The sequence below is a fragment of the Bactrocera neohumeralis genome, chromosome 5, assembly GCF_024586455.1.
Source record: "Bactrocera neohumeralis isolate Rockhampton chromosome 5, APGP_CSIRO_Bneo_wtdbg2-racon-allhic-juicebox.fasta_v2, whole genome shotgun sequence".
In the NCBI taxonomy this organism is placed as follows: domain Eukaryota; kingdom Metazoa; phylum Arthropoda; class Insecta; order Diptera; family Tephritidae; genus Bactrocera; species Bactrocera neohumeralis.
Genome location: NC_065922.1, coordinates 5,324,106 through 5,350,810, shown reverse-complemented (window position 1 = coordinate 5,350,810; position 26,705 = coordinate 5,324,106). Strand labels below are relative to the sequence as shown.

General features: G+C 37.6%; 3 protein-coding genes across 3 annotated transcripts in view; 2 read left to right on the top strand and 1 right to left on the bottom strand.

The window, feature by feature from the left end:
* Positions 1-309: 309 nt before the first annotated feature.
* On the bottom strand, positions 310-1,733 carry LOC126758630 (60S ribosomal protein L7a). The gene is made up of 4 exons (XM_050472976.1): positions 1,614-1,733; positions 1,356-1,479; positions 925-1,295; positions 310-730 (listed from the first exon to the last, which is right to left on the bottom strand). The coding sequence occupies exons 1-4, from the start codon at positions 1,626-1,628 to the stop codon at positions 425-427; spliced, it is 816 nt and encodes a 271-aa protein (XP_050328933.1). The 5' UTR covers positions 1,629-1,733; the 3' UTR covers positions 310-424.
* A 745-nt stretch (positions 1,734-2,478) lies between these two features.
* Positions 2,479-6,388, top strand: LOC126758614 (protein deltex). Its single transcript, XM_050472954.1, has 6 exons — positions 2,479-3,083; positions 3,144-3,430; positions 3,489-3,663; positions 3,723-4,897; positions 4,977-5,119; positions 5,185-6,388. The coding sequence occupies exons 1-6, from the start codon at positions 2,900-2,902 to the stop codon at positions 5,483-5,485; spliced, it is 2,265 nt and encodes a 754-aa protein (XP_050328911.1). The 5' UTR covers positions 2,479-2,899; the 3' UTR covers positions 5,486-6,388.
* Positions 6,389-12,451: 6,063 nt separating this feature from the next.
* LOC126758154 (uncharacterized) overlaps positions 12,452-26,705 on the top strand; it is a 62,144-nt gene continuing 47,890 nt past the window's right edge. Inside the window, exons 1-2 of the mRNA XM_050472246.1 lie at positions 12,452-12,656; positions 17,475-17,539. Of these exons, the coding sequence (XP_050328203.1) occupies positions 17,483-17,539 (57 nt within the window). The 5' untranslated portion in view covers positions 12,452-12,656; positions 17,475-17,482. The remainder of the gene's footprint in view (positions 12,657-17,474; positions 17,540-26,705) is intronic.

Sequence of the window (26,705 nt, the reverse complement as noted above, 5' to 3'; positions counted from 1 at the left end):
ATTTATTAAATGAAATCAATTCATTCTCGAAGAACTAATTCAGTTTGTGGTATATCCATTCCTTATAAGATATCTAATAGTGGAGTATTGAACTTTTTTAATTTAATAATCATTGTTTATAATTGCAGCAATTTTTATGTATTCGTCGAGTTCAATGATTTTTTTAAGCATACTTAGCAGTCATATTACTCGGACTATGTTTCTGAGAACTTCTGGAGCAGTGATCTTGTGTACAGATGTACAACTAACCCACATTAATTTTTTCCTCCATTCAAACCCAACTATACTTTTACATATAAAACATATTGCTTCATGGAAGTTCAGTACAAACTATTTTATTTACTTTTTCATTTTGTCTTCACATCCCGATGCTTAACAAAATCCCATAATTAAAAAACATTTAACTGATACACCCATCAGCTGTTTAGCCTTGTTTTTGTGCCAATTCACGCGCCTTAGCACGTTCCAATTTAGCAATACGAGCCAAACTCTTGGAGCCCAGAACACCACCACCCCAGTGTTTACGGATTTCATCATGGCGGTCATTGTAGTTAGTCTTGATGGCCTCCAAAATCTTCGCGAAGTTCGCCTTATCGTTGGCCTCCACATTGGTCAACGCCAAAGCAGTGCAGGTCTTACGGCGCACCAACAAACCAAGACGGGCTTTGCCTTTAACAATGCAATAGGGAACACCCATTTTACGGCAAAGTGCAGGAAGGAAAAGAACCAACTGTAATTAAAAATATATATTTATAATTAATTCATGTCTGTGCTAACATTACGCAATTCACTATAGCCAACACTTAATCAGCATGTCAAGTTTCCACATTCAATTGTTAATTACAGAAAAAACAATTTCAGTTGAAGAAATTCAAGTTAACATCATTTTTAAAAGTTGGTATATATTTATTTGTCACAACTTACCTCCAAGGGGTCAACGTCGTGAGCGATGACAACCAATTGGGCCTTCTTCTGTTCAACCAACTTGGTTACGGTGTTTGTACCAGAACGCACGAAGGAAGGCTTCTTTTTGGGTTGGACGTCTTTACCCTTAGCCTTAGCTTCGGCAATTTTCTTCAAGCGTTGCTTTTTAGCCAAAGCCGACTCTGGGCGGTACTTTTCCAACAACTTGAATGTCTTCACTGCTGTGGTTTTATCCAGAGTTTGGGTAAACTGGTTAATTGGTGGTGGCACCTTCAAACGCTTTTGCAAAACAGCTTTTTGGCGTTGAACACGAATGTATTTGGGCCATTTAACGAAACGAGATAAATCACGTTTAGGCTGCACATTCTGACCTATAAAGAAAAATAAATATTAATAATAAAATACAGCTGTGATGCAGGCGTTAAACTCACCGATGCCAAAATTCTTAGGGCGCTTCTCAAAGAGTTGGTTCACCACTTTCTTTACTACTGGCTTCTTCACGGCCAATGGTGCTGGAGCAACCTTCTTGGTAACTGGCTTCTTCTTTGGCCTAGGCTATAAAAGGAAATTCACTTTTAACACATAACAAACACAAATATTTGCTTGCAATGATTGCAGTAATCCATAGCATATTTACACTTTGCATATTGCCTGCGCAATTAATTAATTTACATCACATAACTATTTACCTTCTTCACAACCATTTTGGATTGTTTTTAAAAACGCGATGTAATTGAAAAAAGCAGATTTTAATAGCGGCCCGAAAAAAGAGCTGCTTCTACGTCTGCCTGTCAAAAAGGTAAAGGAATCGAGACAACGGAAATCGTGTCGGTGTCACTTAAATGTCAAATCATATAAATAGTCGACAGCGACATCTTCTGGTAAAATCATTGGGGGGGCGTTCGCACACAATAATCCAGTAAGGCGTTTCATGAAATATTGTATTATTTTCAACAAAATGTTTTGCTACGAAATATTTACATAACTCCTTTGTAGGAGTTATATGTATATATTTTCCAACCTTTATATTTGTTGCATATTGGAAGACTACATTTCCTTACTTCATTTCGGACATAGAATTTTACATTTTGATGCTAAAAGCTATTTGAAATGTTATTTTGCCTAATGGAAAATCTAATTTTAGGTATGAAGGGAGTCCAACCTGCTAGAATATAGATTTTTAAGTAAATAAGTAAGTGAATATTCTAATTCTCTTGATGAAATAGTCTTAACTTTAACACAAGCGTCTCCGGAATTCTCTAGGAAATTTCACTTTAAGAAAAATTAAATGAAATAGTTGTATGAGTTATTGCAGTTCTTTATAAAAAAAATATTTGATTTCTTATTGGTATTTTATGGAAGTGACGAATGATTTCCTATTCTTTTAGATGAAATTCCTCAATTCAAAATAAGCAATTATGACCACTAGATGTCGCTGAATGTGAGCTTAGACAGAGACGTTTCTGTTAGTAGATAACGTATTTTTATAAATATACGTTCTCTGGTCAGATCACTTTGACAGTTTTCTTTTGAACGCTCTTCCTTTCATTCTTTTTGTAGTTTTCGTATAATTTTAATTAGGATCAATTGATCTGCTCTGATTGTACACTGATTTGATTGTAATGAAATGATATTTATACAAAAACTTTACATATTTGTAAGAAAAGTGATTAGCTAACTATGGTTGTTGGATATCCGCTTTCAATTGAAAAGCAAGCGCTTTGATTAATAGGAAATGATTACTCTTGTGTGCAACTGAATGCAGAGCCACCATTTTTATTTTTGTGTTTATTTTGTGATCGACATTTAGTGTGTGAATTGGGAGCAGATATATCGAGTGAATAAATGATCGCTTTGGATTATATTTGTTACACAAATTAGCAATATTGTAATATAAATTGTTTTGTGAATTGAATTGGTTATGCAGCGGTGAAATAAGAAATATACTCTCCGATTTTGCGGTTAGCTTTCGCTAATGGCAGGTCACGGTTGTGTTGGTGTTGGGAGCGGGGGAGGTATTAGTGGTTGCGGAAGCGGCGTAGGCGTTGCAAGTGGAGGTTCTGGAAGTGGGGGTGGTGCAAATGCAAACGTGAACACCCACGCAGTAGTCGTGTGGGAGTACGAATCCAGCAATAGCAAGTGGCTACCCTACAGTCCTGGTAAATAAACAATATATAATACATTTGATAGATTATTAATTTTATTAATTTCTTAATTAGATGTCTCTCAACATTTGGAGCGGGCACATGCCAAAAAGTTAACTCGTGTCCTTCTCAGTGATGCCGACCCACAACTTGAACAATATTATGTTAACATACGGACTATGACTCAAGAGTTAGAAGAAGACTCTGGGTTTTCCACCATTAATGTTCGCCGAATGTTTTATGTACCCAGTTCTCCACCTGGAAAGGGTACCAAATGGGAACGTTTGGGTAGCGCGGGTCCGGGCGATTGGCATCCCTTCAATATGCATTTACAGTGTATAATAGAGGATGCCTGGGCTAAGGTGAGATTTTGTTTAAATTTGGTGTGAAATAGAATTAAAATTTGTTAAATGTTTTTAGGGTGAACAGCGGCTGGATCTATGCAATACAAGATTTGGAACACCCTATATAATTAATTTTTGTAACCTAACGCAAATTCGTCAGCCGAATGGACCAATTCGTAGCATTCGCAGAACACAACAGGCACCGTATCCTCTTGTCAAATTAACGCCTCAACAAGCACAGCAACTTAATGGTAGTATTGTAATAGATAAATAATGAATATCACACTCTATTTATACATATATTTTGCAGTGAATTTCTATAATGATTTCTGTACTAAACGAAACAACACCCTGCCGAAAACATCTGCTAAAATAAGCGACACAAAACAACTGCAGCAGCGTATGTCATCCCATAATAATGCGCTGGCAACGACTTCGATGTCACATGGCAGTCGACAACCTCAGCCGTTGCCTCCAATGGCAACAATCTCCAGTCAACATCTTCAACATGGCCATCACCAACAGCAACCAATTCACCATCATGGCAATTCTCACCTACAAACGAGTTCGCATGCGCATACACAACACCGCAGCAAGTCACACAAAAAGAATGGAGAAATGTCCACCACTAATTTGCGTCATATACTAAACAACTTGAATATATTCGGAAGTAGTACAAAAAGTAGCAACCCCCATTTGAATAACAATCTAAATGTGGCGCAACTTGGACATAATTCAGTGGCTTCATCAGTAAATCACTTGAGTATGCCATTTTCACATTCGAAAACACCACTGACTGCGTCTATGAAAAGCCACCACAGTCGCTGTTCAGACGGTTCCTTACAATCTCAGCGTAGCAGCCGTTTGGGATCGCACCGATCACGTTCACGTACTCGTGCCTCGGACACTGACACAAACAGTATGAAATCGACAAGACGCCCCAGTGTTGACACTGTTTCCACCTATTTATCGCACGAAAGCAAAGAGAGCCTTCGTAGTCGCAATTTCGCCATATCTGTAAACGATCTGCTAGATTGTTCGTTAGGCAGTGATGAGGTTTTTGTACCATCACTGCCGCCCTCCTCTCTAGGTGAACGTGCACCAGCACCCCCGCCACTTCCTCACCACGCGAGTTCGCTAAATTTAGCGCCCTCTGTTGGAACAGCAGGAGGCTCTGTAACTGTCGGTGCCTCTCTGCACAACATCAAGCCACATCAATCTCAACAACATATATTATCCTCGGCACAACAATCGACCATTGCCGGTTCCATAGTGGGTGTGGATCCGGCGAGCGATATGATATCTAGATTCGTCAAGGTTGCCGAGCCGCCGGTGTGGCCCAACGCGCAACCGTGCCCGATGTGTATGGAAGAGCTGGTGCAAAGTGCACAGAATCCGACGATAGCATTGACGCGCTGCCAGCACTTAATGCATTTACAATGCCTAAACGGAATGATTATTTCACAGCAAGGTGAAATGTCCAAAGTAAGTTGTAGCAATCGGGCTTTGTCTATATATATTGATTGCAATTAATGCTGTAATACTCACAACTTTTCATTTCTAGAACCTCTTTATTGAGTGTCCAGTATGTGGCATTGTTTACGGCGAGAAAGTTGGCAATCAACCCAACGGCACCATGTCGTGGAGTATTATCAGTAAAAGTTTACCCGGCCATGAAGGTCAAAACACCATACAGATTGTTTACGAGTAAGCGAGCGCCTGCATTTTAAGTTGCCACAACAACAATGAAATTAACTAAAAATTACTTGCAGCATTGCATCTGGTGTACAAACTGAGGAACATCCCCATCCAGGTCGTGCATTCTTTGCTGTTGGTTTTCCGCGCGTCTGCTATTTACCTGACTGTCCGCTTGGTCGCAAGGTATTACGATTCCTTAAAATCGCTTTTGACAGACGTCTTCTCTTCTCCATTGGCCGTTCAGTGACCACAGGGCGTGAAGACGTGGTCATTTGGAATAGTGTTGATCACAAAACTCAGTTCAATATGTTCCCTGATCCCACATATTTGCAGCGTTGCATGCAGCAATTAGTACACTTGGGTGTCACCGATTAGTGAACACACGCAAATTCGACCGATCTAAACATATACATACATAACAAACATATGCATATATACTAATAAGTCTTATTCATTATTATCATAATTTAATTAAGTGTGCAATTTGAAAGTGTTTCAAAGAAAGTCGGGTTTGAGTTGCTCGAACGTTAAACACCCAAGTGGCCTTTGCGTTGTGACAAGCGTAAAGTACAGAGACGTGATGGTTGGTAAACTGTAACAAACGCATATTTTCATAAGCTTTAAAAGTGTAGGTTTTAAAAATTTACAAGACTTCCTTGAATGTTCTTCCATTTACTCTCTATTTTTTAAATATTTTAAGTAGTTTTATTTTCATATACACACATACATATACATTTGTAAGTTCTTGTTAAATTAACACAGTAATTCCAGTGCATCGCTTAGCAATTAAGCGCCAAGAAATGCCCATAGTGAAAATGTGAGGGAAAATGTGTGCCAGTACGCCAGCATAGATAAACTTTATAACTTTATTAATTACAACGAGAATTACATATATGAATATAACTAGTACCTCCCTTACAATGTTTTTTTTATAGTGTAAAAGTATTGTTTTTATAACAATTGCACAAACACAAATTTTCGTAATTTGGTAGAGAATACGATTTTAAACGTTGCAACGAAGTTTTGTTCACATCAAGCATACAATTCTCTATCGCGTATCTCAAGTATTGCCAAACGAATAAATTGTCTTTGATATAGTACATATATAATACCATAAGACAATTGTTTTTAGTAAGTTGAATTTTTAAGTTTTAAGAATCTCCTGCTATATATTGCATGTAGGTGTAAAAAAATTGAATTGTGTGATCCATGGCATGATTTTGATCGTTTTTGTCTGTTTTTCTAGTTAAGCATATGATATTTTTTTGTAAAAGTATTTTATATAATTTTAATGTGCATTTTTCTATTGATACCTATAATTTTGTAGGAAAAAGGTGTGCAAGTGGAACTGATAAATTAGTTGTATTAAGATATAGCCGCAAAGGTTTCATACCATGATCTTTAGTGTAGATTTCAATTTGCAAATAAACGATTTTAATATATGTATGTATGTAAAACTGTCGACGTTAAGCTTAGTTTAACAAATGTCTCATAAAAACAATTTGAGTTAAAAAGTTTTGTATTGCTTTTACAAATATCAATAAAAAATATAATATGAATTAAAAAAAAAAAGTATACTACAATTTTTATTCAAAATTGTTGTTGTTGTAGCGGCATAAAATGCTCTCCAAATAATTTTGCGGAATATGGTTACAAATAACCTGCTGTTTTTGGAACGTTATTGTATTATTCGTTTTGGTAGCCAACAAATGCAATTTCAGTTGATGATAAGCTAAAGAAGTCAAGCACGGTGACCGTACTATCTCTTTAGGCGTTGCACTGGTCACATAAAACTTCTTCTCTTTATTGGCATAGACACCGTATACGCGGTCATCAAACAAACAGTCGTCGCACTCGCACTCAGAATATCTCTTTCCAACAGGTGCTACTTCGGACTAAGTAGGCAATTGAGAAATAAAGTCCTCTCTCGACGAACAAAAACCAAACTCTACAAGTCACTCATTATTCCCGTCCTGCTGAGTCGATGTTACGAGTTTTAGATAGAAAAGCTCTGCGAAAGATTTGTCCTTTGTTTATTCGACGCAGTACCCGCCGAGGGAAGTAGAGGAAGACCTCCACTCCGTTGGAAAGACCAGGTGGAGAAGGACCTGGCTTTGCTTGTAATCTCCAATTGGCGCCACCTTGCGAAAAGAAAAAACGACTGGCGCGCTATTGTTGACTCGGCTATAATCGCTTAAGGGGGGAGCCTGCTTTAGAGGCTTAAAAAATTCGATTTTTTTGAAAAGTTTTTTGGGAGGGACAGAAATAATTGATTAAAGCGAAATTTCTGGGATTTTTAGTTATACATATACATATTTAAACATCGATCACAAACTTTTGGGATACGAAATCTTTGAAATTTTTTGATTTGTTGGACGGCGGGCAGGATGCAGGTCCCAATTTGTGTCGGAAACAAAAAATTCAAAGAGATTCATATTTTTTAACAATTTATTAGTAAACTAAAAAAATTGTAAAATTTTAAAACTTTTTTTTATAAATTGAAAAAAAAGTGGTTTTGACCAAAAAAATTTGACTTAATGTTGTTTAAAAATATGTTCAAACTTGACTTTTCCTAGTTTTTTTTAGTTTAAATAGAAGATTTTTTAATGCCGAAGATAACAAACTTTGCCCCAATTCCATATGACGTTTAGTTTTTTTTCTATCCTGCCCGCCAATGAAGAAAAATCGTAAAAATGAAAAACCGAGATATCGCGCTTGAGAGTTTTCGCTTTCTGCCTAAGAGCTTATATGTATGTATATCTGCTAGACGCTCGGTCACTATTTCCCTTCTAACTTCGAAAATATTTCGACTTCCCATCTATAACTTTGGGGACATATTCTTAAATTATTTTTAAAGAGATTTAAGCAAACAAAAAAAATCGATTTTTTTAAGCTTCTAAAGCAGTCTCCCCCCTTAAGTGGTGTCTACGTTAGTAAAGAAGAAGAAGAATAATTCCTTTAAAGTATGCCACATTATGACCTAAAATTGTCCAAATCCAAACAAAAATGTTCAAGCCCCTGGGTACCGCATATGTGGAGACCAGAATCTATATCTGACTTTTGACCGAAGATATCGGTCAATGTATGGGATATATAGAACAATGGACATTCAGATAAAATCCTTCCCTGTCAATAGTAATTCTGTGTATCAAAAATGGGTTAAATCGGGTCAACACTTCCCTAATATAGAGATTTTCAAACTTCCACTTGACTTTATGCTGGATATATCGGCCAATGCTTGAGTTATCTCAATGAAAATGGGAGAGCGTGTTTATCTCGTAACAGTGTATCTTTATGCCTAAAATGGATAAATTTGAGCGAAAACTTGACCTGCCTCCATGAAACTATTATCAGGATTTTCTGATGGAATTTCCTCCATATGATTTGTGATTGTATGTGAGGTTCCTTAATGATACCCAAAGAACATTTTTTTAGTAAAGTTGAAATATTTTGTAATGCGATTAAAATTTATTTTTTTATAAATTGTATTAAAACATGTCGAAATTCTGAAGTTGTGAATTTAATGCAATATTATAAAATTTTTCAGTATCTGTAATAAAATTGTATACACTATGTATGTATGTAGGTACATATGTATGTATGTATGTATAATAACAGTATGCATTATATGATGCCGTTTTGCTTCTTCCTCGTAACAGTGTTGTTCCTGCCGAATATGGAGCGATGAAGGAGTTTCAGTTGAAACAACATTGATCACATTATCATCGCCATAGCCGCCTCGATCACCTGAGCACTGCCTTGTTTTTTATAACAATTTTTCCATTTGTATGTGTAGCACAAGTCCACATAAATACATTGTTGTTACAATGCAATAAATAATGCCGTATGTAATATTAAACTACTTGTGGCACACACAAAAACAACATACTAACATACTTGTATGTATGTATGTGTCTGTCATACCGAATGGTGATCTTCTCGTAGGGCGGTGACGTCATCGCTACGCATAACTCTGTGCGCCCACCACAGCACAAGGACAAACGTATTTAGGACGTGACAATGTGACATTACCAAATTTGGTGTGAATAAGGTTTCGAATGATTATTAAGTATAGTATAGTCCATTTTTACTGATGGCATTCAGTTGGTAAATTCCCTTGAGTATTTCAATGCCTTCTACTCATACTTTTATTTAAGGGAAATGCTTCGATTTCAGCTTTTTGTTGCTTGCCTGAAGTTGTATGTTATATAAGGCATACAGTAGCGAGAAAAATGCTAAAAGCAATTTAGTTTATGGACATTTGTTATAAATATACTCCGCCAGTCGATAGAGATCACCTCTCGTCTGTGTTGCATTGGAGCGAAGTTGTCAATAACTAAACGCCATTAATTCAGTCGTGAAAAACTTGTCAATTCCGTGAAATACAAAAGGAATGAATGACATTTTTAATTCAAAATTGAAATAGTCATCTAAAACAGTTAAGCTCTCTTACTTAAGTACATATGTATACTATATACACACACTTTAATATACACAAGGGTTTTTACATTTGGATTATACTGCTTTTCTAAGCACTTTCTGTTGACTCAAATAGTTGGGATTGCAGCAGGATTGGGCTACGAGCGGACTGCAAACAAAAAGCCTTTTTATAAGTACTTCTTCTTCTTTACTGGCGTAGCCACCGCTTACGCGGTTATAGCCGCTTCAACGACAGCGCTTCAGTCGTTTCTTCTTTTCACAATGTGGCGCCAATTGAAGATTCCGATCCGATCTTTCCAACAGAATGGAGGTCTTCCTCGTCATCTGCTTCTCCCGGTAGGTACTGCGTCGAATACTTTCAGAGCTGGAGTGTTTTCGTCTATTCAGACCACATGACCTAGCCTGCGTAGGTCTTTTAATTCGCTGAACTATGTATGTCAATTTCGTCGTATATCTCATACAGCTCATCCTTCCATCGAATGCGATATTCGCCGTGGCCAACGCACAAAGGACTTCCGCAGAACCTTACTCTCGAAAACTCGTCAGATGTTGCCATCGTCCATGCCTCAACAGCTCATCCTTCCATCGAATGCGATATTCGCCGTGGCCAACGCACAAAGGACTTCCGCAGAACCTTACTCTCGAAAACTCGTCAGATGTTGCCATCGTCCATGCCTCTGCACCATTTAGCAGGACGGGAATAATGAGTGACTTATAGAGTTTGGTTTTTGTTCATCGAGAGAGGACTTTGCCTACTTGGTCCGCAGTAGCATCTGTTGGCAAGAGTTTTCTGTGTGGGATTTCGAAGCTGACATTGTTGTTGCTGTTAATATTGGTTCCAAGATAGACGAAATTATCTACGACTTCGAAGTTATTCGACTGTCAATCGTGAAGTGGGAGCCTAGTCACGAGTGCGATGACTGTTTGTTTGATGACAAGAGATATTTCGTCTTGCCCTCGTTCACCACCAGACCCATTTGCTATGCTTCCTTATTCATTCTGGAAAAAGCAGAACTAACGGTGCGGTTGTTAAGGCCAACGATATCAATGCAGCCAGCAGCTGTAGGACGGAGCCATGTGTAGAAGTTCACGCAAGTGAGGAAAGTTCTCTGATCGCCATCCACTTGAGAGGGTCCACAAAAGATTCATTTACATATGGCTCAAGCAGCTCACGACTTCCGGTATTAAACCAAGTATCCTCTGTTTTCATACTTGATTTTGATCATCCGCTTTGTATGTCCGCCAATCCTTCGGAGAATATACCGTTGTTTTGGATAATAATGAATGCCAAATTTCGTGAAGATATGTATCTTGTCAAATAAAAAAGTTGACCCTGATCGTTCAGCTTGTATGGCAGCTATATGTTATAGTGGTCCGATATCGGCGGTTTCGACAAAGGAGCAGTTTCTAGAGGCGAAAAAGTCGTATGCGAAATTTCAAGTCGATATACAGATAGACGAACATGTTTAAATCGACTTAGCTCATTACGCTAATCATTTACCATATAGAAGGTATATGGTATATTATATATATATATATATATATATATATAAAGTCGCTGACGTCTTCCTCTGGGTGCTTTCAGTATCGAAAGAATTTGGGTCTGACGACAATGTCCTTACCAAATTAATAAATAAGGCAGTACTAACTCCTTAGCCCTCAGAAAAATACATTTTTTTTTTAATTTTCAATTAAATTTCCGGTTTTCTATTAATATTAGAGCAAGTGCAATTTGTTTGTTAAGCAATAAAAAAATACAAATTGCAACAATCAAATAAGAACATAATTTAGTTGCAATTATTTGTACATCAATCAGCTAAGAAGAAATGCACATTCATCAGCGTGAGTTATCACTGCATTGACAAGTTTGTTCGAAATGCACTGCTTTGCTTTTATTGACAGCTAAATCTGGAGGTTAGCCTGTTCCATGTCTCTAGCTTGCGCCTCTCGTCCAGTCAAGTCCGTGTTTGCATGCAATTGCAATTTTGTAGTTGTTGTTTTTTGTGTTCGGACTCGATATTTATTCTACTTATTGATTTCATATGACTGTGATGGGGCTGTGCTGCCTGCTGCAATGTCTAAAGTGATATCGTGAAGATAATTGCAATTGCAACGTTCAGTTCATCGTGTTAACTCGATAACGACGGTTGTGTGGTTGCGCTCATAAATAGCTCAAAAAGTTCTCTCAACGGTTGTGTACCCAGTGGCTTAAACAAAAAAAAAAAAAAAAAAATCAGTAAATTCAAGAAAAAAAAAAATAAGCAATTTCGATTTCAAAATACTTTTGAATATTTTGGGCCGATTTTCGCCCTCTGGTTGGTGCTAAGTGAGTGTACTCAAGACTAATTCCTACGAGTGAGACATATTTTGAGACAAATTTGTAAATAATTCACAGCAGATTTGCTTTCCAAGTGCCAAACGTGTTGACTTTGCAAAAGAATTTTTGTTGTACTTTTGTTATTCAATAGAATCGCTCAAATATACATATGTATGTACTTGTATGCATAAGTATTTCTGTTGTTTTTCCCACCAGCTTCAGCGCCGTGCAACAATTGATATACGCCGGTAAGTTGCGAGTTTGTGGCTAAGCGCTGGTGCTGGTGCTTGTTCACCAAAACCACAAATCAATCAAAACATTTTTTGCGCTCTGCTCAACCGCTTACTGCTCTGGTTGTGCTCGTAGTACTCGCCTTATTGCTTTACCACAATTGTTTTGGTTGGTTGTTCTTGTTGCTGTGGATGGCGCTGATGCTGTCGCGTCTGGAGACGAACGTCTCATTTGTGTGTAATCCTATATCTCGCTAAAAGCGCGCTTTGTTCGCATTATTCAATTATTAATAGCCCTTTTTGCAATTTTTGCAATTTTTGTTCTTTTTTCATAATTTTATTTCCACATACAAGCACATACATACGTACATACATATTTGTTTACGTTAGCTACATGGACATAAGTACCCCAGTTTAAGGGTTATTAACTACAATCGAATTCGCAGTGTTATTTGGAGCAGCAGTTCCCTGCCACACCTGTTTATGTATTTATTTCGAATTTTCTGAAACAGATCACTTCCCAGCCTATAACTCAAAAAGAAAAAGGAGCAAACTTAAGGTATGTCAAAATATACTTATATTTCTAATAAAATTTTAACTTACTTTTTTATATTTATACTAATAAATAAAAAAAATATGTACCATTTTGGTCGACCACTTTTTGCCATTTTTCCGCTATACGATGAATGCATCAAAACTTCCCCACGAAGCTCTACCAGTTTTTGCCGAGTCATCAAAGATGTGTGTGGTCTATTGTTGTCCTGATGGAAGTCGTTGATCTGTTGATCAGTTCTGACCGTTTTTTTCGATTGCTTGCTTCAATCTCATGAGCTGTTAATAGTAAAATGTAGAATTAATCGTTCAATCAGGCTGGATTCCTTTCCAATCCCACCAAATACTCAACATACCCTTTCGAGGCTTCAATCCTGGCTTTGCGACCATTTGTTGAGCTTCACCACGCTTGGACCATGATCTTTTTCGCACATTATTGTCGTATTTGATCCACTTTTCGTCTCCTGTTACCATTCGCTTTAGAAATGGTTCCTTTTCAGCAAAGAATCGCAGTTGTACTAAATTCGGTCCATTAAATTTTTCAAAGACAATTCATGTGATACCTAAACATCGAGCTTCTTTTTGTAGCCAGCATTTTTTAAATGGTTCAAAACTGTTTGATGATGAATGTTAAGTTCCTTACCGATGTCATGGCTGCTTATGTGACGGTCCTGGTCAATCTTTTCGATAATTTCATCGACTTTTTCAACGATAGGTCGACCAGAGCGTGGTGCATCTTTCACATCGAAATTTCCAACGGCTTTTGGAAGCGAGCGAACCATTGTAGTGCTACACGAACTGATACAGCATCGTCTCCATAAACTTCATAATTTCATTGTTGGCTTGCGTGGCCTCCCTCCCCTTTTTATACAAAAATTTCAAAATATAGCGAATTTCTTCATTATTTTCAAAAATTAATTTTTTGGTTAAATGAAGCTTAAAATCTCACCTTTCCAACACTATATGTCATACTGATTGGTAGCACTGGAGATATACGACTGCAACAACGTCTATTGACAAAATACGAATAGACTTTTTCGAGTACCCAATATACCAGACCGATTCATTCCTTCCCCTAATTAGCTTCTTATTGAAGTATTACATATATTTTGGATATAATTCAAGTTATCTCAACAAAACCATGTAGAAAACCATTGGGATGACATTTACGTCTAACGACGAACTTTTCTTAAAATATTCGTTCACATTCGTTCGTTCGTGGTAAAATCCCATCCAAGTTCTGCACAATCCTAGCCAAAATCTAAAATTATAAAAATACCTTTTATAAAAGTGGTCACTATCTCTACTTTCTGATGTGAAAAGGCTTTCCTGTAAAGCCATCCGTTTTTAATGTCATCAAGACACACCACAATTAAGTGAAGTAAGATTTATAAAATATTTTGATTTTTGCATAATCTTACTAAGGATTAGGTATTGATCGCAGCACGAACCAAAGAGTTCTTATGACGTAGGAGTTAGCTATTTTTTTAGGCCAATAAATCAATTTAAACTTTGGAGTTAAAAATTAAGGTGAAGTCAGTCCCATAATCATACATACACATGCACATATATTCGTACATAAAAAATCTCCCCAAAAAAGTACAACGACATTACCTTTTACGAATTTACGATGCTCGTGCAGTGTCAATAAGTAAAAAAGCGGGGTTAAGCTTAAAAAATTGGCAGTCCAAAAGCGCTAATACAATAATTCCATTAGAAGAGTTATGGGCCATATGAAATATGGACTCTTTACCTAAAGTCTTAAGCAGCACTCGTGCTCGGCTGTATCTAAAAAAAACTGCAAAATAAAGAATAATCAATTAAGATTTAAAGAAGTTGAAAGCAGTATTTTTTTGAGGCTTTTTCTTGCATTTTAAGCTTATAAAGTGCACGCATATAACTGTTCAAACATATTAGGTTGATCATTTCTGCGTTTATAGATATTAGATAGATAGAGAGGATTGTAATCACTAAAATTATTCTTTTAGAATGATGTATTAATCTTAAGAGACTAGCGAGTCGAACTAAGATATATAGAAAAGGTATAGAACAACGATCGTTTATATCACTTTAATGAGTTATTCACTTTCATATTCTTTTTATGAAATTAACTACATAACTTTGCCTAGTGAACGAGATTGTAACATCTAGTAGAGAAATGGTGAATCGAAAGACCTTTAGTTTCTTTTCTAATCCCTTACAATTCGACCAACCTAATATTGATCACTATCCACATAAAAAGTGCAGCAGGCTAGCGCATAAGCGTGTTGCACGATTGCAAGTTACTTTGTCGCTTTACGCATGCGTGTTTTTCAGTCAAAATTTGTTGTCTACTACATTCACTCGTTACTAGCTTCACTACCGAAGTCGAGTGTCACGCAGCTGGACGCAATGTCATATATGCGTTATATGCGATTGTTTGAGCGGCCTATTTAACCATTTGTGGGGTTTCCACAATTTAAATTCGATTACGCTCTCCTTCGAACCAATGGGACATGTCGACGTCTGCCACCTTATATCACGGTTTTTGGCTGACGTTGCTTGATTGTTCGCTTAAATGCAGCATGTGCTCGTACACATGTGTGCTCCATATTCATACACATATGGTATATGAATGTCAGTATATGTTCTTATGGGTGTTTTAAATACAGGGTTCATGGAAAGGCTTGATTTTAGGTTTATTTTAGTGAAATAATACTAAGTTCTTTAAAACTCCATCAGACCAAATGCTAATGTTAGTAAGGAACGTCAGATTGGAGATCGTAACTTCACAGCATTCGAAAGTCATTTCTCGTCTTGAACTACACCAAAAGTTATTCATTTTAGAATATAGTCTTGTTTATTGACTGGACCTCAAAGTGTTGTATATATGGTCTAGTCTGATTGAAAATAATCCACCCTATCGAAGACGATAGATCCCTCAATGAAGGTAACATATAAATGCATTGAAAAAATTCCTGATCAATGGCGATTTTTGTTGAGGCAGTTCTTGGGATATACGAGAGAAAGATTCTGCGAATGATTTATTGTTTTATTGAAGATTTTATATGCGGAAACTATGTAAAGTCGTTCATAGAGTTTAGTGAAGGGTATAAGTCGCCATATGGTGCAGATGCATGGACGATGACAAAATCTGATGAGTCGACGTTACGACTTTTCGAGAGAAAGATTCTGCGGAAGGACCTTTGCGCATTGGCAACGACGATATGGTACAGCGAACCAAGAGACAGCGGCTACGCTGGCTAAGTCATGTTGAACGTAAGGATGAAAACACTCCAGTTCTGAAAGTATTCGACGCAGCACCCGCCGGGGGAAGCAGAGGAAGAGAAAGACCTCTACTCCGTTGGAGAGATCACGTGGGGAATTGGCGCCAAATTGTGAAAAGAAAAAACGACTGGCGCTCTGTTGTAAAGTCGGCTATATCCGCGTAAGCGGCATCTACGCCAATAAAGAAAGAAGAAGAAAATAAGGCGTCCGAAAGGATTGAAGATATTGAAAATCAATTGGAAATGGAATTAGTTTCGCACGGTGCCTTGAATCGTCGCCAACTTGTGGTTGGTACGACTTACTATTTAGAAGACTGCCGAAATCGTTTATACTTGTATGCTTGTTGGAACAATTAGGAAGAGTGAGGCTAATTCTTCAAATTTTGTACTCCAAAGGATGCATTCTTCTTGCTAAAGATTTTTAGAGCTAATCACAAAAGTTAAAAAAAATTTTTGCGGCTACAAAGCCTTACTGCGACTTTCCGGACCTTAAATATAATTAAAAAGTAAGTATGTTTTATTACATTGTAACATTTATTAGATTTTATTTATGAACACCCTCTAAATGTACGCAGAATTACACTTTCATAAATAAGTCCAGTCGAAGTTGTCCATATGTCAGGCTGTCAGCGGGCCTATGCCCAGAATTTCAATTATTTCGAGTTTGCAAATGAAATGACCAAAACGAATGACACTTAAAAGGCGCATACATGCATTTAACAAATAAATAATAATAAAAGTTAAATGTCAAGCAATAAAAACGAAAATTTGTTGATGAATTTTACCATTTTTGGAAAATGAAAATGTAGACTTGTTACTGCCGACTCGAATGCGAACACGAGTGCGAGTGCGAGTGCGAATGTGACTTTGTCATTGCGAATAACTTAAACGACGAGTATAAAACATATGTATGTACAGTGTCGGTGCGAATGTGGAAATACATAAATAATCTACTAATTTATATATAAACGCGCTTTATTATGCAATAATTTATAGATTGACTCGGTTAATGCAAACTACTGCTACGGTACTGTATGACAAGTGAGTGGAAATTGCGGGTGTTTTAGAGACAGTATTACATCACCATGCACCTATGTACATGCTTTAAACACGACTGTCTATGAACCAAATATTAATGGTTATTATTAAAATTGATTGCGAATGCTAACCCCCACACACGCCACGCTGTGTCAATTATTCTCCATGCAAGGTGACGGACAGTGTCAGAAAATCTGTACCCGAACGCATGTCAGTCATACAAATATAGTCGCACTTACTATTGAGTTAGTATCCACATCAATACAGACATCTGTTATTCTGGAATCGACTAATTGTTTTAAAAGCAAATCAGCTCAATTTGTTTTTAATGGACAGACATGCAAGTGCACACACACTCGCACTTGATGCACACAACACCATTTTGCTTCGCCATTAAAAACTTCGTTTTTATTTCTGTAGAATGCGCATGAAGTCATGCCACCGAAATATTATATTAAAATCAATTAATTACCTTACTTGAATGTATATTTATGTATAACGGTATGCGTTTATATTTTCAGGCTTCAACATGGAGCTGGAATGCGATCTGAGCGCAATCCAAAATGAGGACTTGCTGCGGCGCATGGTAAGTTCGCCTTATTACTTTATTATTCAATATGTTGTTGCTGTCTGAATTCTGCCGGTTTGACAGTTCTTAGCCTGATATAAGTTCAGGTCCGTTCCGATTACGTACACCCTACTTTAGCGGGAACGGTGTTATAGAATATAATAAGGTTAGGTTGATGTTTTTATACTTGCTTTATGCTAAGTTAAAAAATTGTCTTGGCCTCTTCTTCTTCTTATTCTTCTTTATTGGTGTAGACAGGATTACGTTGAGGAATAATTTTATTTCTTATCAAAAGTTTAATTTTTTGTATCTTTCTTCTGAGAATTTTTTCACAGAAGCCTATCTACTATTGAACTCGGAGTTATACGACCTCCTGAATTCCTGCACCTCTTACGCGGTTACAATCGAGTTCATAACAGCGCGCCTGTCGTTCTTTCCTTTCGCTGTTTGGCGCCAATTGCAGATTTAAAGCGTAGCGTGGTCCCTCTCCACCTGGTCTATCCAACGGAGGGGAGGTCTCCTGCGCTTCCCACGACCGGTATTGCGTCGAACACTCTCGTATACTCTAAAAGCTGGAGTGTTTTAAGCTATTCGGACGACATGACCTAGCCAGGGTAGCTATTGTCTCTTAATTATCATCAACTCATCGTTCCATCGTCTGTGAAATTCGCCGTTACCAATGCGCAAAGAACCATATATCTTCCATAGAAACTTTCTCTCGAAAACTTGTAAAGTGAACCCATCAGATGTTGTCATTGTCCATGCCTCTGCACCATATAGCAGGACGGAAATAATAAATTTATAAGTCATTCATTATTTTGGTTTGGCTTTTATTCGTCGAGAGAGGACTTTACTTCTCAATCGCCTAGTAGGTCAGAAGTAGCTCCTATAGATATTCAGCGTTGGATTTCGATTTCGTCTTGCTTTTCTTCACTACCATACTTTGCTTTGCTTCTCTGTCCAACCTGGAGAAGCTAGAATTAACGGCGCGGTTGTTTTGGCCAATGATATCGATGCCATCGGCGTACGCCAGCAGTTGTACACTCTTGTAAAATATTTTACCTTCTCTTTCAGATCTGCAGATCGAATTATTTTCTCCAGGAGTAGATTGAAAAGGCGCACGATAGGGAGTCGCCTTGTCTGAAACCTGGTTTGGTATCGAAAGGCTCGGGGAGGCCCTTCCCGATCCTAGCAGAGTTTTTGGTTTTGAACGTCCTTTTACATAACCGTATTAGTTTTGTGGGAATTCTGAATTCAAACAAAGCGACATAAAGGCAACTCCATTTGGTGCTGTCAAAAGCAGCTTTCTAATCTACGGAGAGGTGAGGTGGGTATTTTCCAAGATTTGGAGCATGGTGAATATCTGTCCAGTTGCTGATTTTCCAAGCCTGAAACCACACTAATAAGGTCAGTTTGTTAACGGTGGGCTCTAATCTTTCACACAATACGCTCGATAGGACCTTATATGCGCTGTTGAGGAGGCTTTATTCCACGGTAGTAGGCACAGATTGTTGGGTCTCCCTTTTGTGGATTGGGCAGAGCACTCATAAATTCCAATATTCTACAAAGAAGATGCATAAATGTGGTCTCAGTAGCTTCTATGACATAAACATTATAGAGAAATGTTTAATGAATTATACTCGATTTCTCACCTATTCCAAACTTTTTTAAATCCATAATATAAACATTTATTAAAAATCGTAGGATCTCTCATCCATAATCATTATATACATAAGTATATATAGTATATGTATTTGGTCATTTAGCGCTGCTTCGCCAAATTCAATTTATTTGCAGCACTTTTTATACATTTAACAATACATTTTATCTACAAACATAAGCAAGCAAAATCTATAAAGCCCAATTTAAGTGATTAATTAAGATGACAATCATGAATTTACAACTAAATTGAGAGAATGAAAATGAATCCGCATATGTCCATACACCTCCACACATTAATGCTTTATCGATTGTAGACACTCGGGCGGGCGTGTAACCGCATTTATACGGCTGTAGGTATGTATAAGTATGTATGTAGATGTGACATTTAAAATCGTTAAAAATGAATAAATTGTTCAATCAGACAATCTGACAATTGTCTGCTATTATTGGATGAGACACATTCCACCAACGCGCTGGCATTATTGCCACACAATGGCTACAATAATGTCAATTCGCTCTAAAGCTTGGTCTCCATTTTTCTCAAAAAATCAAATTCTAATTAGTTCACGATTTGCTGGCCAAATAAAAAAGTCTCTAAACTCAAAAATTAAATATCCACAAAGCTAAATTAATTGTTTGGATTTGAGCACAGTTTGTTTATTATTTATTGGTTACGCATATGTACATACATAATTCATTTATTATTTCATGCTAAATATAACGCCTGTTAATAGTTATTTATAGGCCGCCGATGAGCGCCAATTATGCCCACGATCATACGGTCAACTGAGGATGGGCCACAAAAACTGGTTCGGGGGGCACGCGCTCAGTTATGCTACTGCACACAAAATAAATACACACAAAAAAATATAAAAAGTTTATGTGTTCATACCATACATACATACATACATACATATGTAATGACTCATCGCAGTTGCGCCGCCGCATACCGCCAGACGCATTCTATCGTCCAAACGAATTGCTTGGATATATGTAAGTATATGTACATAAATATTCGCTTATCATACACTTATGTGGTTGTGTATGCACACATTTGTTCGTATCTATGCCCCGTAAGTGCCAACAACAAAGCAGCCGCGCAGACTCGTAGTAGCGCCAAAGGCGTTGGGGTAAAGATTTCATTGAATCATTCAGATTTATGTGAACTCAGCTTACAATTATGAGAATGTGTAAAAATCTACATAAATATTTATGCTGTATATGTGTATACATATGTCTGTAGGTATGCACATACTTATGGGTGTGTGTCTGTTCGACGGTGGCGTTGACGCTTCACTGCTCGTCTGTGTGAAGCGCGCTGCCACAGGTAGTCGTCGTTTGGGACCGGCTGCTTGTCTGACACTTCCCATCGACAAGAACGCAAACGCTATGAAGCATGAAAACTACCCAGCGACAAAGATCATACGAATGCTCATGGTGTGTGTGCATATCAATAATCACCGGCTCCAATAAATTACAACGCCAAAGGGCGACACATAAATTTCTCTGGAAGAAAAAACAAAACGAAAGAAAAATCACTTAAGTGGCCAAATTGGCCAACTGATCGACTCGTATTCGCCTCAACAAAGCTAGTTCGATATCATCAGGCACTGGAACGGCTGAGCGCCTGGCATTTGGTGGCGACAGTTGCTGGTTGGTTACTCGTTGTCACATTTGGCATTCTGACATCCGAAGTTCTAATTTGTGATTTGAGTGTTTGTGTTCGTTTGTTGTGGTGTTTGTGTTCAGCATTACAATTAACATCATTAACCAGTTTTGGTTGCTTCTCGTTTGTTTTCTATTATTTGGCCTTTTTTATCGTTACAAGCAGTGACGTCATCGTTTGTCATCGATGACTGCCAAACCAGTTAACTGTGTAGTCAGCTGTGCCACGGCTGCAACGCAGAATTCTATTTCTCATATGGCCATGATCACTTCCAAATGGCTGATTTGGTTCTATGAGTGTACGTATGTACATACATACATACATATGTATGTATATTTATCGTGGGCGCACTGCTCAACTTTGTTCGAGCAGCTTTACTTGGCTCATGTGTCTGTAAACTTGACTCTGCTAGACTTCTCTGGAAATTAGTCGTTGGTGTTATTATTATTGTTACAAGCAAGTAGACGATGTCATTCGTAAATTCATAGTAACTTGTTTATCGAAATTCGCATGAGTCGCAGTAGAGACAAACATACCTACATATTGAATAATGTCGTTGTGGCTATTTCTGTAGATCAGAATGTCTGTGGTAAGTGCGTGGGTGCAGGATGATGCACAGTGTAACTAATGCCCCTTAAATATACATACTGTAGCCAAGTGTGTAACTTCAGCTTGATGGTTGTAGGCTTAAATCATAGCTGAGAAAATATTTCTTATTAAAAAAGTGTTTAGAAACAATATCAACCCATCGGACAGCTGAAAACGATCGAGGGTTCCTGACATTAATACTGTTCCAGACATCTTAAAACAGGAAAAGTTCGGTAATGGTTACCTCAACATACGACGTAAATCGATAAGCGACTTTTGGTTCAATCTAGGGTTGTTCCAGCGATAAAGCTTTTTCGTTTCAAGGGTAGCGAAACTTCTTTTACCCTGTGAGTCATTCTTCAAACAGAAGAAAGTCGCAGAGAGCTCAAGAAGTCGGTTAATACGGTGGTTGAGATTTGTTTGTTGTTTTCTGATTTCTTAAGATCACAAATAACCAATCAGTGACCTACTGCATTAACGTGTTCCAAAATTTATATTATACCATATACTACATCTCGATGATTTATTTGTAATGCTTCACCTCAATAGTTGAAGATCATAGGGAACTTAACCTCAATATTTCACCAAAATTGTTTTATAAAGTAGTCGAAAAAGACTTTTTGTATTTCTAATCAAACGTCAACATATTTTTTTCATATTTATAATGAACTTTAATGAACCAAATATGTACCGTTTTGGTCGACCACTTATTGCCATTTTTCCGCTAGAGACATTATTCCATCAGTGTAAAACTTTTCTGGTTTCTCGGCGAAAAACTGCGACAGGTAATTTTCATAGGCTTCTCTTGAAGCCAACTTTACTCCATTAAGTGAGTTCCGCATTGACCGAAACAGATGGTAGTCCGATGCTGCAAGATCAGGGCTATATGGTGGATGCATTAAAACTTTTCAGCCAATCTCTTCCAGTTTATGCCGAGTCATCAAAGATAAGTGTAGTCTAGCGTTGGTCTGACGGAAGACGAAGCCTTTTCTGTTGATCAGTTCCGGTCGTTTTTTTCGATTGCTGGGTTCAATCTCATCAGTTGTTGACAGTAAAATGTAGAATCAATCGTTCGACCAGGCTGGAGATGCTCATAGTGGATGATTCCTTTCCAATTCCATCAAAAACTCAGCATAACCTTTCGAGGCGTCAATCCTGGCTTTGCGACCATTTGTTGAGCTTCACCACGCTTGGACCATGATCTTTTTCGCACATTATTGTCGTATTTGATCCACTTTTCGTCTCCTGTTGTCATTTGCTTCAGAAATGGTTCGATTTCATTTCGTTTCAGCAAAGAATCTCAGATGTTAATTCGGTTCATTAAATTTTTCATAGACAATTCATGTGGTGCCCAAATATCGAGCTTCTTTTTGTAGCCAGTCTTTTTTAAATGGTTCAAACCGTTTGACGATGAATGTTAAGTTCCTTAGCGATGTCATGGCTGCTTATGTGATGGTCCTGATCAATCTTTTCCATAGTTTCATCGACTTTTTCAACGATAGGTCGACCAGAGCGAGGTGCATCTTTCACATCGAAATTTCCAACGGCTTGTGGAAGTGAGCGAAACATTGTTGTGCTACACGAACTGATACAGCATCGTCTCCGTAAACTTCACAAATTTCATTGGTGGCTTGCGTGGCATTCTACCCTTTTTTATACAAAAATTTCAAAATATAGCGAATTTCTGGATTATTTTCACTCATTTTTGAACAGCTGTACTTCTTTTTCAACTTCCCCAAATTTAATTTTTTTTATTAAATGAAGCTTAAAATCTCACCTTTCCAACACTATATGGTATGACACAATGTGATTAGTAGCACTGGAAATATACGACTGCAACAACGTCTATTGACAAAATATTATTGGTCGTAGCTCCTCTGTCCCTCTTCGGGTAGGTATTGGGTCGTTTGAGTTGTTGAAGTTGAAACATTTTAAACAGATAAACAGCTGTTGCTTTCGGATTATATAGTTTTAATATTAAATTTTCTTATTTTGTTGTAGAATCCTATTAATGATTACAATCTTCCGACTCATTTAATTCACAAAAGCAGTGGCTTTCTAATTAAAATTGCGCTCACATATGCACATATGCATGCAACTATTTTAATGCATTGAGACCCACAGTGCTTCACAAATCGAGCAGAGGCAGCGTACAATATCATGAGAAAATGCATTGTTTTTCATGGATCCAGTTAATATACATACATACATACATACATATACAAAATACTAGATACAAATTTACATGGAAAATAGCTTTTTGTTAGACAATTTTAACTTTTAACAACAACAAGAAAAATGAAAGAAAACCAATCATTGCGGTGTCTCCTACTCATGTTACAGCTTACTCAGTGTGCTAATGCGCATGCGCGCCTGCTCCCAACCTGCAAAACCCGATAGCCAACACATGCCAGACCTGACTGACGTACCGTGGTCTTGTATCGTAAATGGATGTAAATGTATTTTAACTTCTTATGTAAATATGTATTATGTACCATACGTATGGGCATAATGGCAAGGCAGCCGGCGACTGTGTTGAGCGATATACAACACACTCAAATTGCTCGAATTTTGCCGGTTTGCGCAGCGAAGTTCGCTAAGATTTCGAGGTAGTACGACTGACTTGTCTAGTGGAAAAACTAGCCAATAGACTTGGTCATAACCGCTGCTTAACTGCTGATGTGTGTGTGCGCATGCACGCTGCCGCCGGCTGGATAGTTGATCTTACCGGCTGGCTGTCATCGATTGTTAGGTTCTGTACATACAAATACATGTGTATACATATATGCATGCATATAGATATGATATGTATTGAGGTGATGGCTGTTGTGCTGGCTTTGGCGTCGGTGGTCTTGTCGATCGCCGATTGGCGATTTGCTTATAAAGTTGTTGGCCGCTTTGAAGTCGACGCGCTGTGTCACTACCGTTCGCCAAAGCCTCAATTGAAGTAGCGAAACTTGGCTGCGACGCTGTCACCACGATTGGGCATATGACATGAATCTAAGCTTCGAAAATGTTTGTATTAAAACATACAAACTTGCTTTTAGCATATACATAAGTATGTCTGTGTGTGCTTGTGTCTAGCTTATATGAAAAACTAGAACGCATCTTGAGGTTAGCAGCATTGGTTCAACGCCTTGGGGGCTACTCAACCACGGCTATTTGCCGGCCATTCGGCGGACCGGCTTTGCCATAATCGAATTTCAGTTTTACTTGCCCCGAGTGAATCTCATTTACTTACTCACATACATATGTACATATGTATATGTATGTACATATGTAAATATTACGCATTGGTGTATGCAGATTAACGTGAGTACTTACAGCTGCTGCTTCGTCCATGGCTTGTGTGGGAGTAGCTGTTGTTGTTCACGACGACGCGTCATGTTCCACGCCAACGATCTTTTGTGCGATATGTGCCATTAATGTCTCAAATTATTTGTAATTTTTCATGACACATTTCTTTCTCAATTTTGGTTATGTTGGCCGTTGGGAGTTTTTTTTGCTTTGCTTTGATCGTGTTTCACTGAATATGGTTCAAGTTTTTTCTAAAACGTTATGCGCTGACAAAGATGTTATTTGCTAATTGTTTTGTTTACCCATATGGATGAGATTTTGCTTGAGTATGGCCTGTCTTCGGGTAGTTCATATTTGGGATGCTGCATTAATGGGGTTATCGCTTGTGTGTGGGCTTTCGGTGTATCATAATCTGTAATAAAGCATATGGCAAAATATTGATTTTTGTTGTAGTAGAATAGTAGATCTACGTATTCTGAAGAGAATATTAGTAGAAATTAAGAAGTTTCAACCAATGTAAATATATACATACATATATGTATGTATGCATACATGTACAACTAATTGCCTCTTAACGGTTTACTAGAAATCTGGTCATGGCCATTTTGAGGGAAAACTTCGGAGAACAATTCATCTCAAGAAATGGACCCGTACGTTGGCCCCCAAGATCATGCGATTTAACGCCTTTCGACTATTTTTTGTGGGGCTACGGCCGAAATGCTCGAAAAAGTTGCCCAAAATTGGACTTTCCGAATGGACCACCCAAGACGCAGCCGCGGTCAACATTTAAATATTATCTTCAAAAAGATGAACCAATCTAACGTTTTAAACAGATGCACTTAAAAAATAGTTTAAACAGACATATGTACATACATACATACATATACACTTTAAAGTCAACACAAAAAATTTGAATCGATATATGGGAGCTAGGAGAGGATATAAGTAGGTCTTCATTATGACTGAGTAACTGATTGTAAAGTCAAATAATCTAAGAGGCAGAGCTGTATTGTATTTTTCATCTTTTTTAAGGCTGTGCTAGGAAGCTATCTTAGAAATGCCATGTGTTAGATTTAATTGAAAACAGAAAAGTAATTAAAGTAGTTAATTATACGAACTTTTGGTTGAAATGGACGGTGCTACATTACTCGTAAACATTTATTACTTAGATTCAAATGGAGATATACTGCAGTTATGGTGGTGGATTGGAACTGATACAGTTTATATAAGCAAAAAATAGTAAGACTTCGTTCATAATTTTAAAATTCTTAATTTATTCTTAAAAATTTATGCTGCCCCCAGGAAGAAATCACTCTTGACTTCAATACATTTGTGCCAACGTTCTTTCCGATCCTTGAAACAGTTGTTAAAGTCAATTTCCGGAATAGCCTTCAATGCGTGTAGCGATTCACATTTAATGGCTTCAATTGATTGACTCAAAACGGGTTCCTCGGAGCGGTCGTTTAAGTTTGCGGAATAGCCAAAAGACACACGGATCTAAATCAGGCAAATATGGTGGCTGCGGCACGGTATTGGTAGAAAATTTTGCGAAAATTCAGTATGCGACGGCGCATTATCGTGGTACAAAAACCAAGAGTTGTCGGTTTCTCTTTACGAATAGCTTCGCGCAAATGACGCATTACACTCAATTAGTATTCCTTGTTGACAGTTCGGCCGGTCGGATGGAATTCAGAGTGCACCACACCTCGATAATCGAAGAAAACTGTCAACATAACCTTGATTTTTGACCTGCTTTGGCGTGGTGTTTTCGGTTTCGATTCACTTTTGCCACAACATGCGGCAGATTGATCGTTTGTTTCTAGATCATAAGCATAAATCAAAGACTCATCGCCAGTAATAATACGCTTCATGATATCCTGTTTTTCGAAAAAATTGAGTGATTGATCTTTCAAAATGGTTTTCACTGATCCTTCCAATATTCCAACGATGCCAGTAAGATCTTTGTTAAAC